General features: G+C 36.8%; 2 protein-coding genes across 2 annotated transcripts in view; one reads left to right on the forward strand and one right to left on the reverse strand.

The window, feature by feature from the left end:
• Positions 1 to 22,494, forward strand: part of SYN2 (synapsin II) — a 196,375-nt gene that overhangs the window by 87,509 nt on the left and 86,372 nt on the right. The window contains exon 5 of the mRNA XM_074879738.1: positions 10,919 to 11,008. Within this exon, the coding sequence (XP_074735839.1) occupies positions 10,919 to 11,008 (90 nt within the window). The remainder of the gene's footprint in view (positions 1 to 10,918; positions 11,009 to 22,494) is intronic.
• The window catches only part of TIMP4 (TIMP metallopeptidase inhibitor 4), a 31,163-nt gene continuing 22,339 nt past the window's right edge, over positions 13,671 to 22,494 (reverse strand). Inside the window, exons 3-5 of the mRNA XM_074879727.1 lie at positions 18,329 to 18,443; positions 17,546 to 17,670; positions 13,671 to 17,373 (exon numbers count right to left, since the gene is read on the reverse strand). Coding sequence (XP_074735828.1) covers positions 17,176 to 17,373; positions 17,546 to 17,670; positions 18,329 to 18,443 — 438 coding nt within the window. The 3' untranslated portion in view covers positions 13,671 to 17,175. The remainder of the gene's footprint in view (positions 17,374 to 17,545; positions 17,671 to 18,328; positions 18,444 to 22,494) is intronic.

The raw sequence follows: 22,494 nt of genomic DNA on the forward strand, positions 1-22,494 counted from the left end.
ACCTGGACTGTGACATACTAATTACATGCGTTATAGCATCTGGATTGCTACTTCTAGTTCAGATAGTGATAAGCATTTCAACGCTGCAGAGATTACAGAATTGCTGCAATTGTATAGACCGAGTGTGTATGACTGAAGAGAAAGAAAGTTCTCATAAAATGAGTCCAATTCCATGATAGCAGTTCTGGTTTCTTTACTGCGGAGGAAAAACATAGCAGCATCTGTGGCTGGCTGCAAATCTCTTCTGTTGTTAGTGTGCCTGGGGAGGCTATGTAACAGTGGTTGGTACCGAAGGCTTCAAGGATCTGCTGATACATTAATTACACATTTACTCTGATGAAGGAGATGGCACAACCTACAATGTAATAATGGGTCTACTAAAAACATTTGTGAGCACTGTGACCTTAATTAGCTGTTGCCATGCTGGTGGAAGAGTCTGTATTTAGCCTGAAATACTGACTTGACGTAATCGTGGAGGGATGTAGAAAGCCCTCTGTAGTGTGTCAAGCTACTGCATAGTTGTAACAGCTTGTGAGGAGACATCTGTCACTGCATGGATGGGAAAGCGGGGGGCTGAGCAGGCTTGGCCACAGGTGCAGTAAACTCTGCTGGCATAGTGACAAACTGCTACATCAGGTCAGTAATGTGGGAAAGAAAGGGAAAAAATAGGAACTGTTTTCTGGTCAGAAACCAGCAGAGTGAAATTAAGACCCAGAAGACAGAGATACCTGTATTATCTTAAAGACAGCTGAAAGAGATTGTGGAATTTTTACATAAAGCTCTAGATGTGAACCCATCTTGTACTGAAACATCTTCAGAAGGTCATTGGGACTTCGTCTGCTTCATTGTAGGAATTTATTGTTATTAAGGGTTTTCAATGTAAGAGAAGTGCCCTAGAACACGTCGTTATGCCAAAATTTATTTCCTTGCTCATCTGCAATCATTCTGAGTGAAGGCTGGCTATGGCTTTTCCTTTGTCAAACTTGGTAGTATTAGAAATCTCACAGTTCTTGTTTGTTTCTTTTCCTACAGTTTGAGTGGACAGCCAAATACTTTTTTGCAAGTTTGTTGAAGTTTTTCTTTTTTGCTCCTTTTGCCAAGCTTACGTAATTCTATACTTTCATGTGTTGCATCTTACTTTGCATTTCTTTTGCAGATGATTTTCAACTTAACTGTCTTCATCTTTCTACTCTTATTGAACACTTCATTTCTCTATTTGCTTTCTTTGGAAGGTCTGTTTTAACTGCCCTTTGTTGCTTTCCGATGGTGTTATAGTACTCTCCCCCACCTTGTTTTCTCATCCTTCATGTGTTGCTGTTAGAAGCTGCACTCTTGTGCTTTCCCTCTTCAAGCTACACTTTAGTAATCTTGAGCAACAGATTGGGGCACTGGCAGGAAACTTGTAGGCACTCTGCAGGGAGGAGCACGTAAAAGAAATGAGCTCTGTTCATTCCAGCTTCCTGTTGACAGAACTTATTGAAGCTATGCTAACAGGCAGACACAACCACACAGATGAGTTTCAATATTGTGTCAGAGTATCTTCTAGAGAATGAATAACAAATAAAATGTATGTGTGCAAGAAGAAAAGTCTTTTGAAAACCTATTTACTGTAGGTAAAGGTCCACATCTATGAGACCTTTCAATGCTATTCCATGTCTGGTTTAGGGTAAGAAATTATACATTTCTTACCAAATATTTATTACACTGTAAGAAAATTCTGTGCTCATTACCAAAAATTAAGATTTGTACAATAATGCTGAACAATGGGCTAGAATTTGGCTGGTTATTGCACTCCTCTATATGGCAGAGAGGATCTTATTGAAGGTCAAGACTAAAGAATGCATACCTGCAATCTGGCTTCAACTCAGGTAGGGAAGACATTTAGGAATGTTCAAATTTAAATGTCTGTTAAGAGTAGAAATGTTAAGACCTGTATGTTAGTCAGTAGCTATAGTTTTATCTGTTTCATTAGATGAAACCTAGAGCCAGCATTGAACTTTCTTGTTGTTTCAGCCGGTCTGGCAAGACTGATCTACTTGATAGATAAAGACAGGGACAGTGGGCAGCCAGAGCCCACCCAAAGAGTGGCTTTTTCCCACCCTTACACTTGAGGAAGGTACTGTAGCAAGAGCAATTCCTTTCTTTCGCTTCAGGACTGGAAGCCAGGTGCTGTCTGTCTCAGTCAAGCAGCGCAGAGTTGCTTTCTTAGGCCCTGGACACAATCGCGTGGGTAGTAAAGTTTGAACAGCTTCATGTGATAATGTGTGGTAATCTCCATAACAAATTCAATTTGTCTATTTGCGAATATTTACATGAATGGTAGATGCCTTTCTAAAACCAGTTTTGTGGCTTTTATTTGTATGAAGGGTATTGGTTTTACAGACATAGTGAAGGCAGAGGTCTGTGTATCTATAGGGCAGCCAGAGAACAAACTGTCCACGTGTGCTATTCTTCCAGCACTGATGCGAGCAGAACTTTCTTAAGCATAAAAAAAGCATAGTTTAATTCTCTGTCAGCCAATGAAGATTTTGGCCTCTTTGCTCAGACTGCCAGTTAAAGCAAAACATGTTGATGGATTTGTAGTGCGAGACCTGCAAGTAAATTCACAAAACTGTGTCAGAAGGAAGGTGAAAACATTTTAAGCTTTTTGGTCAAAAGACAGTTTACTAGCAAGTTTGAACATTAAATTGGAGCAAAGTTCATAAATACTTATTAATTTAAATGTATAACAAAGAAATCTAAATGTATTAAACCTAGCAGTGTGTTTTCCTCTTGCGCCTCTTTATAGAGTTATTTTAAGTTTAATCTATTCTTGAAATAGAAAGGGAATATTGCAGTCTTGCTTAATGATTTTGCTTTCCTAAAATATATAAGCCCACTTGAAGTTCCTTGAAAAAAGCAGAGACCCTTTAGAAATGAATATACCTCAGTGTGGTGGCAATTTCTGTTCCATACAGCAAGTGATTCTTACAGCTCTATATTCATCAAGCTTTGCTTGAACTATGAAGTACTTTATATATAAACTGAGTGTGTATTTATATATTTTGCTTTGACCAGCATTTGCTGCCGTGAGGCTAATTTAATGAAAAAGTGGACTCAGATTTTGTACTGCATTCTTGAATTTTGTGGTAGGTTGTTGTCACTTTGCCCTATTCTTCTCCACATTAAAGAGCAGTGGTGGAAGCTTTTGACATCCATTACAGACTTTCATTGCATTGAACATTTCTAGTGGCAGAAAATTGAAACAGAGTTTTAAACATTTCTTAGCTTCTACTGAAAGAAACTATTTAAATTAAGGCTGTAAGATTAATCTGAAAATCAGCACTATAAAGCTGTGGTTCATATCCTTTGTATTATCTGCTGTTCCTCCTACAGTATTGAAATTCAAAAACCTTGTTCTGTGCTTGCTTAGACAAATATCTGTAATTGAAGGCCAGATTATGGAAATTAAGTTTGATGTCCTGTGTGATCTTAATATTTAATTAGAAAGGAAACCTGTGTGTTATATTCCCCACTGAAGTACCTTAGAAGATAACTTTTTCTAGCCACAATCTAGGTAGAGATTATATGTGCTTCTTCTATATATGACCGTGGTGACTCAGTGATGAGGAGAATCGGGGGACTAGACTTTCCTTCCTGAAAAGGGAATTTGTCACCCATCCAGGAAAATCCCTCCCATTGTGCTGTCACCCCCATCACAATCCCCACTCCTTCCTGTCCCCTCTCTCCCTCTACACAAGTATTGTTCTCTCACGTATCTTCAAAACTTCCACCAGTGCTGCCTGTTGCCATCTGATTTCCTTGCTGTCATTCCTTTATGTTTAGCTTCTATTCTTAGCTCCAGTTCACATCTGAAATGGATGTAAAGTGTACTTGTCCTAGTTTCTTTTATGAGATGTAGTAACTTACACACCTGTTCTGTGAAGTATCTTCTTTAGTTTATGGTTTAGTTTAAAATGCTATAAAGTATTGCACTGTTTGGATGCTGGCCACCTCAGAGAAGTCCTCTGACTTTCTGTGCTGGGCTGAAAAGAGAGCATGTTGGCTGGTCTTGTCTGAGGTCTTGTCTGATCTGGTCTTGTCTGAGCATTCTACCACTCAGCTTCGTCAGTAGATAATTTGAGAAAAAGTTTTCCAAATTTTCTTCTCTTGCTGAAATGAGGAAAGGATCTCGGCACAGAAAAGTCCACGTAGGTAAGAAGCCCGGTTTGACTGAGCTTGAATTCTGTGAACAGAGTTGTAGATGCACATGATTGCATCCATGTACAGTTTAAGAGAAAGAAAAAAAAAAAAAATTTTAACCGTATGTTTAATTTAAGGGGTTTACTTCTTACTTCAGTGGTTAAGTACATAAATAATGCTTTCTTCCTGGAGATAACTTCATACAGACACACCTGAACACCTGCACAAAATTTCGTTAACTGCAAGACTTCTTAACAATTAATACGGGCAGGCTATATCTGCAAAAACACAGTTTGCATTAAAAGATAGATTTCTTCTTCTACTGTGAAGTTTTGTTGAATTCAGTATTTTTATAAAAACTTACTATTTTAACTGGGAAGTCTCAGGATCTTAGTATCTCTAAAGAAAACCACAGAACAATAAAATCTCTTTTTATTGTAGTGAGCCACAAACCCTTTTCAGAAGTGCTTAAGCACATGCCCAAGTCCCATTATAATAAACAGGTGCACAAATGTTTCCTTGAACAGGACTCTGAACTCGATGTTCCCATAATAGTGGAATAAACTGAACATTCTCATTGCTGCCAAGTGCACCCAAGAAGGAGTCCTCATAGCTTTTATTTGAGTGACTCAGTTCCATAAACTTCTTTTTTCCCTCTGTAACTTTTCATTCTGAAATAAAAGGTTCCAGAAGGCCTCTTGATCTAGGCCTCACAGTACTAATTTTCGCTAATTCTGTTCTAACAAACATGTCTTGATCTGTTTTCTACCTTTTATGCTCATAGGCTATTTTCCCTTCATTTTAATCCACATATCTTCCTTAAATCTCGCTTTCCTCACTGTTTATACATTTTGTCACCATCTCTTTCATTAGCCAAGGTGTTTGTCATTGCCAGATGCCTTGCTACTCAACTTTGCAAGACAAGATTAAATGGTTTTATGTCTCTGACTGTGATCCTCTTCTATTTTTTGGTTGCTTTATTTTTTTTAAATCCTGCTTTTGTAACTGTTGTAGAAAACTTTTATTTTCCTCTCATGGATGCACTCTGGTAATTTGTAAGCGAGAGCTCTGCGTGGAGTTCTTCCAAGGGCATGAGGTTTTTATTTAAGGCTTTTTTTTTTTCCATCCTGTAGAAATTCTTAATGTTTTTTATATCTCATCAGATGTAATTCTGATGTGAAAATATTCCAGCAGTTAATTACAGCAGTGATTAGCAATTGGAGAGGTGTGCCTCTCAGAGGTAGTACAGGCTGTACAGAGGTAGCACAGGTAGTACATGCTGCAGGAGAGGTGTAGAAGCCAAATAAATGCCTTTGGACATTCTGGGTAACATGGAGCAGACAACCCAAATAGCTCTGGAAAGGATCGGCACAATCCACACAGGCTTAGTAACACCATCTCAGTAGATGCAGACAAGTACCCTAGAGGGTAAGGAGGGAGCTGGAGATAAAGAAGGTGAGGAAACATCAGCTGTAGTTAAAGGTGGAAGGAAGAGATGCTGCCCAGAATGATGAGTCAAGCAGCAGGACTTAAATAAAAAAATGCGGTGGGGGAGAGCAGCTCAGCTTGGTGAGGCAGAGATCATCACCATGTTCTTGTGTGAGGCTGGGCTGCAAAAGGGTTAGGAAACAACTCATCTGTGTTATAAAACTACCACTTGAATTATGATGCAGGGTCCATATAAGTTATCTTTCCATTCATAGTCCAACTGTGTTGTCTTTGGCTTTGCATTGTAATAATGGAAAACTATTGGAGGAACATCAAGTTCTTTTGTCTGTTCCCATCTTTTCTCATTCTGTTAATGTGCCCAGACTGATTTGTAGGCGATGTTTCATTGTTCAGTTGCCATGTCAAACTCTGAATTGACTTTGAAAGTTTGAATACTTTCATTAAGTTGTCTGTCAGCTCCTGCTGACAGAAAGAAGTACGTAAGCTACAGTCAGCAGTCTGTTCCCCTTGATTCTCGTATTACGTATCAAATAGCAAATCAAATGTGTATGTACTCAGCCTTCTGGAAAAGCCTTGAATGTTTACTAAAGCATAATAGAAGAAACGTAGGCCAATTGCAACAAAAAAGCACATGAAAACCTTAAAAAAAGTAACATCGATACTTCCCAGGTAATAGTCATTTTTAAAAAATAAATCAAACCCCACAGAAACTCTGTTTAAAATCCAGGCAGAGTGCAAAATCTTGGTTAAAGTAAGTTGACTCCCACAGAGTACACGTGTCAAATTTTCAAATGTACCCTCCTGGTCCCTTCCACACAACTGCTTAATTTCTTCTCCCTCTGAAGGGTCTATGATGTTTGTGTCTCAACCTGTTGGCCACCAAGGACCCCTGATATATTTGTTCTAATGGTATTTAGTCTGTGCTTTTGAACATCTCTTACAAGGAAATCATGTTTTTCTGGAACAACCAGCTATATTTCCAAGCCTCAGCCTAAAAATGGACATTTCAGCCTGAAAATGGACTTCAAGACATTTTTCATGCCATCTGAAGGGGATAAAAAAGTCCATGTGTCGTCATCTTTATTAGTTTCCTATAGTAGAAATGTAACATAAACCAGCCCATAATGTAAACCAACTCATCTTTCAGCTTCATAACCTACAGACCCTACAAGAGACCTCTGCAGGTTATTGTAGGGAAAAGGGAGCTTCCCTTTGTATATTAAAAGGAAAAATCCAATTGCTGAGGCCTCCATCCGTGCTCACATGTAGTGATATATATATCCAGGCATAATTTAGTGTGCGTTTCACAGAGAAATGCTAGGAACCTCTACAGCATTTCCGTGGAAAGCTGTCTTTCATCAATTCTTAGTCTTATAAAGGAATGATTAAAGTGTACAGTAGGATGAAACTTTTACTCTATCTAAACGTTTCATCAGCATAACAACCCCATCTTTAAACTGGTTTGCATCCTCTGCTTTTAAGTAATGCATGTTCAAAGAAAGCTGGCAGCAATACTGAATATTAAGTTATTAGAAACTTAGAAATTTTATTTTAGTAATTTCACCCACAAACACTGATACACATGCAATACACTTGGTAAAAGGCAAATTTACATGGACGGAAATCCAGAAGTAAACTGCTGTTGCAGGGAATTTCTTCAGTCTTTAGATGTGCCCACACCTTAGTGCAGTTAACATAAGTTAAATCTCAGCTAAAAGTGCTATTTTTTTGACAGAGGGATTCAAAAAGTGTTCATCCATCAAAGTTTTCCTGTTTCTTTAGTCCTAGAGAATGCCAGCTCATCTGGTTTGGTGAAACAGACTATCCAGAGAATTTTGTGATCATTTTAGTTGTTACTATGAAGTATTAGATGGCCAGTTGGAGTTCTTCCACTGTCAGTAGAAGCAAGCCTTAACTTGTAAAGAGGACAGGTAATGAATACTCACAATAAAGGAAAGTCTCTGACAGAAAAGGTTTTATAATACACAGCTCAGTGGTACTTCCCTAATAGGCAACAACTGTACAGGCAAATGCAAAGTAGTTCATTGCATGGAAATCTTATTCAGCATACCAGGAAATTCCCCACTGGAATGCACAATGGGCTCTTGCCTTCAGTCTGGCAAGAGAGACTAGTCTTGTGGGAATTAAAGGTAACACAAAGCACCATCTGGAGTAATTAATTTTAAATATATCTAATTATCTTCGAGGAAAAAATTTGTGCAGTTTGTTCAGGAAAAAATCTGAGCATTTCAGGGATGACATGCATGTAATTAAGCACATTTTAACTCATCTAAAGTGATGAGCAAAGTCGTTACTCAAATCTTTATGAAGTTAGCAAAGTGATTTTTTGTAACTGTGCGCTGCTTGATTACAGTACAGTCTATGCAGTCAAATTTATAACGTTCCATTCTTGGTGTAATGAAACCCCATAAAGCTTTTATATGAAATCAAAGGCAATAAGTATCTTTTTTGACTAAGTATTTCTTCTTATCTGTATCTTACTTTGTTGGAGAGGAGAAAAAGTACAGCTGGCGCTCTCCTGGTCTTTTATGGAACAACAATCTGTAGGCCTAGATGTGAAAGCATTTAATCCCTAGTAGAAAAGAGGAGAGCTGACATTACAAAGAAGGTTAAAAAATCCCACTATTTTCCTTTTTAAAAGATAATCTCAAACCTGTGAATGTATATTCCTGAGAATATATTTTCCTGCAAAATTTGAAAATGAGAAGTAAATTCAGTTAGCTAAAATAAGAGCTAAAAGAACTTTTTTTGCTTTCTTGTTTTTTCTTAAGATGTTGAAAAGACTCCTGCTGAAATACTAAGCTCTATGAGTTTCATTTTTAGATAATTGTAAAATCTCCCAGGGTTTTCAGCATCCATAAAAGTACTGTATTTAAATAGAGAGTGGCTTTACCAGTATTCTCTATTTCATGAACATCCCTTGATGAACATTATCTGAAAACACTGGGTAGAAAAGCGCGTAATGTAGTATTCTATATTCAGCCTATCTGTAAACTCTGCGTAGCTTCCAAATTGTCCTGATACAACAGGATTTTCAGAAGTGGTTTTTTGCTTCGGTCTGTGTAACTGGTGTTTGTTTGGTCCAGCTGCTCAAAAGGAAAATGTAAAAAGGCACAGTCCAGATCATACTTACAAATTGATAGAAAACATAAATGAAATTCCTTTTCATAAATTGCCCAGTAGGAATCAGGGAAAATAGGAAATATTTGTATCAGTTTAAGGATGTACAATTAGAATACCAAAATTTTATGTGAATTTGGGTTGAATTTATCAAGGTTTTTTTTGGGGGGGGGGGCGGGGGGGGAAAGTTTGATAAGAGATTCCTTAAAATTGTAAACACACAGGTGAAACAGTGTCCCAGGAGGGGCAAAGGATAAATCACTCACCCCAGCTGTGGGAAATCTGAGTTATTTCTCTCCTCTGCCTCAGGAAATTTAAACCTGCTCTTCCTATTTGCTATTTCATATCTTAATTACTAGATTAGAGGGTACTTTAGAGTGATACATGTGTATTATCTGGACTTGATACTATTTTATTTTATGTAAACAAACATTTGCTAGTATTAGTCTGAATTATAGCTTTCTTATCTCTTGAGCAAATACCACGACCCCTACAAATAGTGTTGGTTTCTCACTGTCTTTTGCTTGCTTTCAGTGAAAATGGAAAATAGGGACAGAATCACAGGAAATACAATAATATGATTTCTTTAAAAGGTTTTTACTTAAAGATAGGCAAATAGATTTATTTTAACATAAGTGTTGTTTGACACGAATCATGTGTTCAATAGGCACTATTTGCTTATGAAATTTTGAATTTGGATCTTGGATAAGAGCAGAAATAAACAGTAAATTGCCAGGAATCCTATTTGCAAACCACCTTATTTTGGTAGCTGTGATAATATTTCATTTCCTTGAGGTCTGTTTTGTACAGCACACTATCCAACTAGAATTTCTTAAGCTTTTGGTGAAAACTACTCATCATTAAGGTATTTTCCACTGGACTTCAAAATTTAAATATGTGTTTTACCAAACCTAAGTAAACACCACTAAATTAAACAAATTCTCTACGCCAGCTGGAAAAGCGATGCTAAGCTTTCATCATTTTTCTTTCCCTTTAAACAGTTTTTACTGTCCCTGCAACCTAAATTGCATTAACAGAGTAGGTATTTGATCAAACTGCATTATGGACAGAGTTCTATTGTTCTTTGCTTTTTTCCTGTTTGTAACCAGCAAATCCCACTATTCAAACTGTTGTGCTAAGTTGTTTATGTCTCATGTTGGCATAATGACAATTAAACACATCACAGGCATGTACAAGCCAGAGCTTTGGAGTCTTGAAACAATAGTGGTCTTCTGACTGCCAAAGTCGTCTTGCTCCCTAGAAACCTCGCTTGCTAAGCCGTGATTTCAAGAGTGATTTAGTTTTTGAGCTGTTACAACAGAAGAGTTGATTTGTTCACTACAGAGAAAGAACACCCCCGAAATACATTTCTATTTAATAAAGAATTCTTTGTGGTTTTGTGTTTAAATGTTGTTCTGCTTTCTGTGTTGTTACTACAGTCCAGCATATAGGTGGACTGGATACATCAGAGAAAGGGCCCAGACAGAAAACATTAATAGAAATGGCAATAACATGTAGCTGTTTAATTTATCAACATCTTTGCTGATCATGGAAGAATGGCCATGTGGCTATGGTAAATGGCTAGAGCCTAGGACGTTAAAATTCTCTTGTTTGTTCTTCACCTGACTCGTTACGTATGACATAGTTATTGCTTTTCTCTGTTGGCCAGTTTTGCAAAATTGCATTTCAATGTCAGTGAGGTGCCAGAGGCTGAAGTAATGTGAAATATGCCTGATCTTTAGATTAAAGACGGTAGAAAATGCAAAATTGTAATGATTCTATTATCACAAAATCAGCTTAAAATGCATAGAAAATGAAGTCTCTGAAAACCAGTATTCCGATGTATTCCATTTTCTGTACACATGGAGGCTTAACTCTTAGAGGTGTTGTTCTTTGTTGCTCTGTGTATGAAGTCATAGCTTGCATGGATTAAAAAGGTGTGCATGTGAGAGGAGGAGAGAGAAAGTGTGTAACTCGATGATCCCAAGGGTCTTTTCCAACCCGAATGATTCTGTGATTCTGTGTATGTGTATTTGCTGAGTTTATGAAACGCTGAAGACACAAAGCAAAATGACAGTATGAGGTCATTTTGGTAGAATGTGGTTTCTCTCCTAAGCTTTTTGTTTTGTTTTGCTTTATTTTACAGTTTGCCCAGCTGGTGTCTGTCTACAAAACTTTGGGTCCAGAGAAGTTCCCTTTAATCGAGCAAACGTTCTATCCAAATCACAAGGAAATGGTACGTGCAAATACCAATACTAAATTTGTTTACTGTCTCTGTAAAACAGGAACTGTAAACACACAATTCATTTCCCCATTGACTGTCTATTTTAAAAGCCATTTTGGGAGCTTTCAGAGGGATGAGACTGGGTGACCACTTGAAAGCATTGTGATGGTTAACTGGAAGATTTTCAGATGTGAAGGTAGTAATTTTTCAGCTAACCAACTTCAGATCTTGAAGAGATTAAATGCTTGTGAAGACACTGAACAACTATTAAAGTGCAAGAGTTACTTTTATAGTTTGTTTTCAGCCTAGTCCTTTATGATATGTTCAAAGTGTTTATTATCTTTGTAGACGATGCACAAAGCTATGTGCCTGTCAGTGTAGAACTTTGAACTCATCTAAAATCAGGGTCTTTATGAATTGTGATCTTCATGTACCTGAGCTGACTTTGATTCCCAGTCCTTTACAGACAGAAATGCATTCATAAAAATAACACTTCTGACCTTTACTCATGACCTATCTTATGCTACAGACATGTTTTTCTTGCTTTTCTATAGTTTCTAAACAGAAATTCTTTCCTGAGTATATTTTTCTAGAGGAAATACTTTCAGCACTGAGAGAAACTGGAGGGGAGGCTGTTTGCTGATTGAATAGACTAGCAGAGAAGCATCAATTATTTTTAGAAAATAGTCCAGTCAGCATATGTCACACAGCTGTGATCCAAGTACCATTGCAAGGTCGTGATAAATACGTTAGTTAGCTGTTTATGTAAGGTCCCCGAGCTGTAACTGCTGTGTGTCTGTCTTGAGACTCTGGCTAGCACTTCGTTGTCATAGGTGGCATCTAAGATAAGCATCAGTGGCAGCAGTTGACTAAGATTTCTTCTGAAGTCTTCTTTCTCCCACATCTGTCTCATCTTTTGGTAATAAGCACAGTATGGTGCAGTTCTGCCGTATTTTTTGATGTATTACAAGAGTGGCAGGATGGCTCTTCATACTGCTTTCCCATTTCTCTCTGGTCTCTTTGGACTAATAACTCACAGATGTTTCCACTTCTCTTGTCACACATGACACTTCTGAAAAGAGCTTTCACCACAGTATGTATTTAGTAAATTTGCTCACAGAAGTTTTGTAGAGCCAAAGGAGAATGGTACTGATCTGGAGCAGCAGATCTAAATATTGTCCCAGACGGTCAAATCTTCTCAAAATGGAAGGGGGAAGAGGGTTTTGTTGATGGATTTGTCAGGAAAATATACAACTTTATACATAATTTACTTTTTTTTTTTTTTTAATGCAAAGGAAGTGGTTTATGCCTTGTGGATTCATTCATAACAGGTGGAGAAGCAGAACCACATCTTATATTTTGCAAGATGCTTTTTTAAATAGTAATAAGTTTTATATCTCTTTATTTTCATGGGAATGTCCAAGATTAAAGCTGGTTTATAGTTTCCTGCACACAATTTATTGTTCTTTCTTCATTATTTGATCAGCTATTATTCAGGCTCCCCAGGGAAGTGGTCACGGCACCAAGCCTGTCAAGAGTCCAAGGAGCATCTGGACGATGCTCTTAGTCATATGGTTTAGTTTTAGGCAGTCCTGCAAGGAGCAGGGAGTTGGACTCGATGATCCTTATGGATCCAACTTGAGATATTCTATGATTTTATTGAGAAAGCAGGCCTTTTTAATGCATTGCTAAATTGCAGTACATAGAAACAAAGAAAATATCCTATAATTCTGGGACAAGAATCAATGTGTTGGCTTTTAATTTTTCCGTAGTATGACCGTGTTGATGGTCTACCAGTCCAGTTGCAAACTGCTGTCTTTAACAACTGATTGAATTCGAATTCAGTAATAGAATACAAACAAGATAATGTGTATATGTACTTATAAGGTATATTTTGCTTAAAACTGTAACAACTGAGTGGGGATTTTCCCCCTTTGTTCCTCTACATTGCTAATTAATGTCTGAACTGATAAGTTACTTGTCTTTTGTTTGAACTTTTGAATGTTAATGTTCTCCACAGCTGAGTAATTTTTTTTACATATTTCTACGTAATGAATGTTAATCTAGAGAAAATGAATGCTTTTTGATATTGCATTGCCATACATGGTTTAGAGGTTGCTGTAATAACTGATTGTGATGAAGCTCGTTTGTTTGTTTTCTCCTTCTGAAAAAATTATTTGGAACTTTGTGGCTTGAAAAATAATCAGGCAACATGATAACAAGATAACATTTTATTCAAATTTCTAGAATGGGTTGTAAGATGATCTGGATATCAGCGTCTTCTAGTTGATGCATTGAAATCATATTGTGCTATTTAAATTTTGTTGGTTTTTAAACACTGTTTATTAATAGCTGGCCTTATTGCATTTACTTTTACAGAATTTGGTATTTACAGTTCAAAATATTTTTTTTTAGTTCCTCTTGTGTTTGCTCCTTCCCTTCTTATTCTCCAAATTGTAACCTAGACCTCTCTCCCTCCCCTCCACTGCAAACCAGCTGCGGGGGGGTGTGGGGGGAGAGCAGAGGAAAACTCCAAATCTCTGTGAATTGAGTTTTCAGCTGAGCATGCCAGAGGTACGGTTGTGCTTCTCTTTCTTTTGCTTCTTTCATACTCTGGTGATCGTTTGTACTGAGTCTTTAGGCGGCAATAAAAGGTAAATAAACAAAGATGCCATTCTTTTGTGTAAAAATGGAGCTGCTTTAATGAAACACTTTTTGAAACAGAAACATTCATCTCAGACTGATTAAAACTATACAAAACGCTGTAAGGCTTTTTGAACTCATTGCTAGTTGAGTCATATCTACAGCCTTTCCCTCAGTAATTAGTTCCCTTTATTTCTCTACATTCCCACCTCTTATGTTCTCTGTCATTAAAAAAAAAATAACAAACAGCTTTTTCAACGTAATTGTTGGACAATTTAATTAAAACTTAACTGGAACGTTGAGAAAAAGCCAGCAATAATCATGGTGTTGTTTTTTCCACCATTCACCTGTACAGTCTCCCTTCTCTGTTCTTTTCTCTACTCTTATCATAAGTCATGTGAGTCATTTTCAAATTAAAATCAAATGTTGTACCAGGCTATATCTCTGCTCTAACTTTTCATATAGCACATACACAGTTTCAAGAAGTAAAAATAAAATGTAAAAATAATCTGCTGTTGATAATATATCAATGCCACTACAGTAAGACTCTTGATAGGAAAATAACATATTCAGAATGCCACATTGAATAAATCCTTTTAATAATCTTCATCAGTGTTGAATTGCAGGGAAAATAAAAACTCATTCTGAGAGGGTTTTTTGTAAAGCTTTTCTTGCCATATTTATTGATATGAGAAAAAAAAAAATCTTTGTACCATCCATTGTTGGAAGTTTGGCCAAATATACGCTCAGACAGAAATCAAAGTGGACAGCCATTAATTTTGGAACACCTCATATGGGATATTTTATGGCAGGTTGAATATAAAATGTTTTTAAAACTAATTATGGCATACATTCATATTACAGTTTGTTCATAAATATCAAAGAAAACATTTATTTTTACAAGGTACATAAAGAAGGCAATCTGAGTTGGGCTAGTTGAGTTTAAGGTCTAGTTACTATAAAACTGAGATAGAAACAGAACTACGAGTTAAAAAAAGCAAAAATATCTGTTTGCCGCAGAGCACTATTCAAAAGACACCATTACATCAAAATGGATTTGGAAACAAATGCTACACCGTACATGTATTGAATATTAATTAGCCATGTGCTTGCTTCAGACTTTGTATGGTTATTAAGCTCTTGCAGGCTGTCTAGAAATTGTTTTGGTTTGACATGAGGAAATAAGGCCTGTTTTTTAAGTCTTTCTGTAAATTAGTAATATAAATGCCCAGTGCTGACTAAATAGCACTGTCAATATTGTCTCTGCAATATCAGTTTCTTTTTGGAAGAAATGTAGCCCTTTTACTCCATTTATGTAAGTAACCATAATAAGTCTATGGTCCAAATTAGTGTTAGGTGATTTTTTTGTTTGTCTTGAGCAAAGCAGAAAGCAAACTAGGCTTTATATTTGGCAGCACAAATATATGGTGTTTTAATTCAGGATTGTAAATTAAAACAGAAAAACTGATTTATAGTAAATAAAAAGTGAAACACTGACAATTAAGGGGCATATATTCCTCAAAGGAATAACAGCATGCCTTCCTGTTGGCCTTGCACCATTTGCACTTCATTGGACTTGTGTGAGTTTAGCCACAAAAAAAGTAAATAAGAATATTTATTCTCACAAGAGTGTTTTAAAACCTACCCTTTAAATATGTATTCATGCAATTGTCAAAATAAACGTTAGAAACATGTACAGAATATGTCACAAAAATCATTTATACAGGGGTTTTTGTGCAAGTGTATGTTATATATCCAATACAATATATCTTAGGGTGTGACAAGACACATGGGGCATGCTGAATTTTATGTCCAAGCTACTACTTCATTGAATTGAATGGAATTAAGAGTTTACTATACACTTAAAGATGTGCATATCTTTACAAGTTTAAGTCCCAGAGGTTTTACAGGGACTCTATAGCAAACAGACTAAAGGAACTGTTTGGAAATCTGGACCCTTGAACCAACAGACAATAACAGCTCTGATTCTTAATGAGCCCATGGGCTGAAAATGTCACACTATGGTTAGCAGGAATGACTGAAGTGTTTGTGTTAAACCTTTAAATAGACCTGATCTAACCAAACAGGAACAGAACTGTCTAAATCTCTGCCTGTTGTTCTAAATTCTCATATGAGGAATACATGAGAGTAATTTCTAGCCACAATTGGAATGAAGTGAAAGAGACTCAGTGGAGAAAATGGGAGAGAGTAAAATATGTCACAAATTACAGCTATTACAGATTCATATCCTGCGTGACAGTTCTCATCAAGTTTCTAGAACACAAGCAGTTGGACAACTGTCTAAACTTTGGCATTTACGGAAATAATTTCTTAAGTTTTACCACTGTGAATTGAATTACTTTTGTAAACTTAAAGAGGTGTGAGATTATTTACTGTCTACAGTAATCAATTCATAAAAGACACTAGAAAACGAAAAGGCAAAATACATTGTAACACTTCTCTAGTATAAGTTCATGAGTTACCAAATTCATTGTGACAGAGTACGATGGGTATTCATGAATGAAAAACCGTTAAGGTAAATTTAAACTGTTAGATACAGTCAAATATTTGAGAGCTTTTTAGAAATCACTTGCTGTGTAAGTTACGCAATATCTATCGCATATATTTTTACGGGAGTTTCTAAAATCAAGGCTTTTAACAGTGCTGAAATACAATGACCTAGTCATGTATTTAGAGAGGCATTGTCAAGTACTACAGCTGCCGTGATGGTGGACATGATTTCTGTAAATATAAGCAGTTTTAGCCAGTCATTATTTGCACTGGTTCCATAAAATGCTGAAGCGTTAGAACATCTGGCTTTTCTTTCAACAACGTATAGCTAGTCCATAGAAATACTGAATTGGGTAAGAGGATTTTGATTATCAAGGCTGTTTTTTAACTTAGTTATCAATAAAAGTTACAACTTTATCTATAGATAAAGAAAGCTATGACATAAGTAACATACAAAATATGGAGCACAGATTGTTTTAATCACAGAAGTATTCAACTTGTTTCAACAGATAAGGAAATACAGGGATTTCTGAGTTTTTTTATAGCACATTGTTATAATACTTTACATATACACTGTACAATAATTCTTTTGTATCACAAGACTTTCATACAGAAAAAAAATAGTTCTATAAAACATTCCGTAGTTCATCAGAAAGATTTGGAGTAAACCATGGGGCTCTCTTAATCTGTAGGTTAACAGAAATAGGGGACCAAATTCTGGCAATTCTTTTGATCTTGTACTTTCATATTGGTAAAAGGGAAACTTGTTATGCCTTAGAGGACACAGAGGAGCATTCTTAGCTTGAGCCTCTCTGTACAAAGCATAACTTTACAGAGTAGCTACCTCCAGGAGATTTGTTCCTCATCTTGCATGAGTGCCAATTCCACAGACTCGTACTTTAGCTGTACAGGACAATTTGTTTTTGTTTCTAAGCAACAGATACATTAGACGATGGCAGTTCAAAGCTGTGAGCGTGCAATGTTTGATGGAATTAGACTCCAAGGCTTTTAAGGAAGTGATCATTTTAAGGTTCGCTGATATCAATAAACTCTTTCTCTGGGGGAGGACCACCTCGGTACCAGCTGCAAGTGCCATCACTTCTCTTGATACAGGCATAGTGCTTGGCTTGGTGCCCATATAGCTTTCTTTCTATCAGCCAGTCTGTCCAGAGGCACTCATTTGGTGTAGTGATCGAACAGGGCACCATGTAACAGGTAGTAATCTAAATGTGAAATAGTACATTAATTCAGTATATTGCAGGTTTCTTTAAAATGGTATTTATTCTCAAATAATAAACCATACACGGTGTATAAGAGAACAGTTGCCACCAGTGAAAACTGCTACTGCCTGTAAGGTGGCCTTCACCCTTAGACAGTGTTTCATTCCATACTTACTTTGCAGCCACAGCCCATTTGATATCTCTGATTAAGGCTCTTCTTTTGAGACAAGGATAAATCATCCCATGGTTCAATGTAGTTGCATAAATGGATGAGGACTTTACCATCACTTAAAATTTGACCTACAGCATGGAAAATAAGAAAAATAAGGCAAGCAAATAAAACTGTTTTCTAGAAATAAATTGCAAGAATACCTGAGGTTTTTAACTAATTGCACCAAGTTAGTCACATTTCACTCTTCTTTCAATGAATGTAATTATAACTGAGAGAACCATTCCGCTGATTGCATGCTGAATAAATTCAAAAGATTTAAGAAGGATATTTTTCAAAAGATGCTGATAATCTGCCAGCAGGGGATGGATGCAAATGAGTAGTATGTTAAACTAGATTTCAGGACTCTATAGAAAAATCTGTAATTACTTAGAACCCCAAATCTGCATATATGTAGGCATGTGTGGTCTCATTAAGCATGTTTGCATTCCTGGGAAGAACAGTACTGTTGGTTTTAAACAAATAATAATGGTGTACTTCCTGTTTACTCAATACATAGTTGCTGACCTTGACTTCCTTTGAAACTGCTTTAAGATTGTTGGATGAAGGGTGGAAAACATGTATGATCACAGTATAATTACAGCTTTACACAATTTGTCCATTTCATTGTGTTTGTATTATTTAGTACATAAGTGTATTATTTTTTAACAAGGGCTGGCATATTTTTGCAAAGTCAATCTAAGTAGTTACTTCTAGTTTTATAGGTACCTTAGTTTTGTTACATTTTACCTGTCAAAAGATACTGTTTTTTGTTGTTAGCTTCCAGTTTCACTCCACAGAGTGACGAATCAAAAGGGGTATAGACATACTGGACATCCTTGAGCTTTTCAAATCCTTTAAACATCTGAAAAATATCAGAAACAGAAAGTCAGTGGTGGAAAACAAACGTGAAAAAACAGTTGCAAACAATAGCTGAAAGAAATATATGTTGCATCTCTTTAAAAAAGGCTCTAAAGTCTGAACTTATATGAGAATATGCCAACAATTAGACCCCTTCTCTACACTAAATGAAATGTGTCTGTTATTTTTAGAAGGAAATTGGGTCTTGATTTTTTTTAAATTACAGGGCTTTAAATGTGCTTTTTCAGTCTTTTTAGTGGATCTTTAAAGCTTTCTCTTCGATTCATGTTCTACTGGCATCTTCCATTTAAGGAGTAATGCAGAGACAGCATTCATCTCAAACAAAGTGCTGCAGCAATTTAAGATGCAAAAATTTCTCAATATATTAATATGTGAAATTTTATCTTGATCGGTGTAATGGTGTGTATCTTCAAGGACATGAGACACGCTAAGAAACTGAGTATTGTTCTTATATTCAGTCATTAAAGCAAGGTGGTTTTCCACATCCAGAATTTTGCCTAGTGCAACCTTCTCAAATAACTGTTGGAAAATGGGATCCAGCTCTTAGAATTTATAGCTTGCAGCACCAAAATGGACAAGCTCAGGATCAAAGCCTGTGCAGTGTTCAGATTGGCTGCTCCTTAACTAGCATTTCCAACTATGAAAATAATTCTTAAATAAACCATTAAAAGATCAAAACAAATTGAGTTGTGTCCAAACGTGAGAAGGAACCATAAGATGCTAATCAACCTCAGAGTGCCTGTCATCACCTAATATGACATAACTGAAACCCCAACACTTCAGGGGCCCCGTTCGGTGACATCATGCTGTGTGTTGACAGCTGTGGACAATCGCAAGGCTCCCCAAGGGCAGGCTCTCCCAGTTGCAGCTGGCGTCACTGGAAAATGTGTTTGTGTTACTCAAGTTCTCTCAGGAGATTTAAATAATACAGGGCACTAGAAAATACACTCTAATATGCTGATTTTTCTGAAGCCATCTTTACGGAATGAAAAAAGGCAAAGTTGTTGTCATTGGGCTTCTGATCCAAAAATATTAGATGTGGATTTGGAATACTTAGTAGAAAAAACAAATTCACCAAACCAAAACAAAAAACAAATCGGTATCCTGTACAAAGCAGCAGTGAAAATAATAGAAAGCTTATATAATGACGATGAAAATGTGTCTTATTTTATTAGAAAAAAGTAGTCTGGTACGTCAGCTCAAGCTAAAAGTTCTCGGAAAGATGGCCAAACGAGGAAGCAGGAGCAGGCTGCACCTATGTTGCAGAGAATCTGCCTGACTGCTGACCCAGCGCCTCAGGGGCAGCCCAGACCTTCCCCACTCCTGCAAAGACCTGTTGGATTCCTGCCATCTTTGAACCTTGAACCCCCTGCTTCTGCTGCCCTTCCATCTGCCTCATTCAGGGTGTGGGTACTAGGCACAGATGTCTAGTACATAGTAACTACGTGAACTCTGCAAGTATCCCCTGAGTCGAGTTCTCTCTACATTCAAAAACCTTTGGTTGGGCTGCAATGTATAGTAGGGTACAGCTTTTCTTTTAATATCTCATCACTTGATCTAAATTAACTTGAGGCATTACGCAGACAACACAAATTGATTTAGCTATAAAAAAACCACATAAATATCCGTGGCAACTTATAATGGAGATCTAGTTAATATTTAAATTAGTTTGGTGTTTGTTTTGTTGGGGTTTTTTTGAAATGACAGTCTGACCTATCTTGGGTTTTGACCTAGATATTTTGTTAAAGCATTTCTTAAGATCTGCTGTTTAACTCAGTAAATCATATTTGATCTTCTCAATCATATTCTATCATTTCCTAAAAGTGTGGATATTTTCTCTGTAAAGGGATAAGATGGCTCGATTTGATTCTGAACTGTGATATGGTCCATTTACATTTGAGGTTCTGGTAGGACTTTATTGAGATAGAAAATAGGGTGAGGAATTGGGTGAATAGAAAGATGTGAGCCTGATACTAAAGTCTATATTGACACTGTCCCTGTCCTGAGGTATATAGCTAAGACCAGTACGTGGCTATTGCTTTAAGATTTTAGAAGACTTTTCTTTAAGACCGTCTGTATTACATTCAGCGTCTCGGGCATCTTCCTTCACATTTCTTTTCTCTTCTTTATTCTCTTCAACTATATCATGGCTTATTTTCTTAGCTTTATATAGTGATTAATATCTAGCTTTAAAACTGCATGCATCACTGTAAAGTGTAGATAACCTGTTTAGCTTAAGCACCTCCTCATATTCCCACTGTGAGGGGACCCCACCCTCTTGTAAAATAAGTCTGATTCTTCTAGAGGGTTTCCATTCATGCAGCTTGTGTGGAAAATACTTAGCAATTTTGCTTATAATAGTTTAATTTATTTTAATAATAGGGCCCCTCACTACAAAAAGGACATTGAATTACTTGAGCGTGTCCAGAGAAGGGCAACGAAGCTGGTGAAGGGTCTGGAGCACAGGTCTGATGGGGAGCGGCTGAGGGAACTGGGGGGCTTTAGTCTGGAGAAGAGGAGGCTGAGGGGAGACCTCATGGCCCTCTACAACTACCTGAAAGGAGGGTGCAGAGAGCTGGGGGTGAGTCTCTTCAACCAAGTAATAAGTGATAAGACAAGAGGTAATGGCCTCAAGTTGCACCAGGGAAGGTTTAGACTAGATATTAGGAAGCATTTCTTTCCAGAACGGGTAGTCAGGCGTTGGAACGGGCTGCCCAGGGAGGTGGTGGAGTCCCCATCCCTGGAGGGGTTGAAGAGGCGGGTTGACATAGCACTGAGGGATATGGTGAAGTTGGGATCTGTCAGTGCTGGGTTAATGGTTGGACTAGATGATCTTCAAGGTCCTTTCCAACCTAGATGATTCTGTGATTCTGTGAATTTGGTAAAATGTGTTGATTTCATGTATGACAGTAGTATCTTGAGCCTTACTTCACTATTCTGATAATATAGGACAAAATGTCGCAAAAGCTAATGGCATTGTTTTAATATTTAACTGGCTCCTCAGAGAAAGTGTGATGACCAAGTCAATAACAATAATATTATGATGACAAATATCCAATTGCATATAAATTATGTATTTTCTTCTCTCTTTAGTATAATGCTGGAAATACTGCAATAAAAGAAAATAACAGTAATTGAAAAAATGTATGGCTTCTCAACATGCCAACCCATGTATATAACATGAGTAAACCCCATCATAATTGGTTTTTTACTTCTGAAAATTAATAGCAAAATCATATTTAATATTTCTGTCCCAAAATACCAATGTTTTAATGCTAAGTCTAATGCACTGGATTTAAAATAACAGAAATATAATTTCTGTAATAGGAGTAGCATAAACCAGCCGCACTAATGTTACATGTCAAACAACCCAGAGAGTAATATAACAGAGGAACAGCAGCATTTTGCTGAATTTACAGTTGCAGTAAATGTAGCCATTATAGGTTCTGTGTTTCTTTTCCAAGAGGGGAGAAGAATTGCTGAGGGAAGTGTGAATATATGTGTGGCTTAAAAAGTATTCACCAAAACTAATACTGAGTTGATAATCACGTTTGATCTTGATAGATCTTACAGCTCAAAAGAGATGATTAGAGAGTCTGTTCTTACTTTCTATATTATATAAAGTGAATTCTTAGCATATCCCCCCAATCCTGTAAATGTTTATGCACAGGGTTAGCCAGAAACATGTGACCAGTGCCATCTGACACTGAAAGTTCAGTTTATCATAACTGTGAGTCATCAAATTTAGAATTTGAGAAATCAGTCTGTAAAGCACTCAATAGAAGAAAGACTGTAATAGTGAAAAGAGAATATTCTACCATTTGACATACACTGTTGATTAGATTCTTTTAAATGTTCTCATCTGAGGGGAGAGGTAAGAAATTGTGTTATCAAGTTATTGCTCTGGTCAACCAAGTTCTCAGTTATTTGGAAAACCAAGATACACAAATGAGGTCACAGATCCATGAGGCTCGGTTTGAAAACCTCTGACAAGCTATTTCTGTGATGTTGTTAGTCAGTCTGTGAATTGTCCC

Source organism: Strix uralensis, chromosome 10 (assembly GCF_047716275.1).
Source record: "Strix uralensis isolate ZFMK-TIS-50842 chromosome 10, bStrUra1, whole genome shotgun sequence".
In the NCBI taxonomy this organism is placed as follows: Eukaryota; Metazoa; Chordata; class Aves; order Strigiformes; family Strigidae; genus Strix; species Strix uralensis.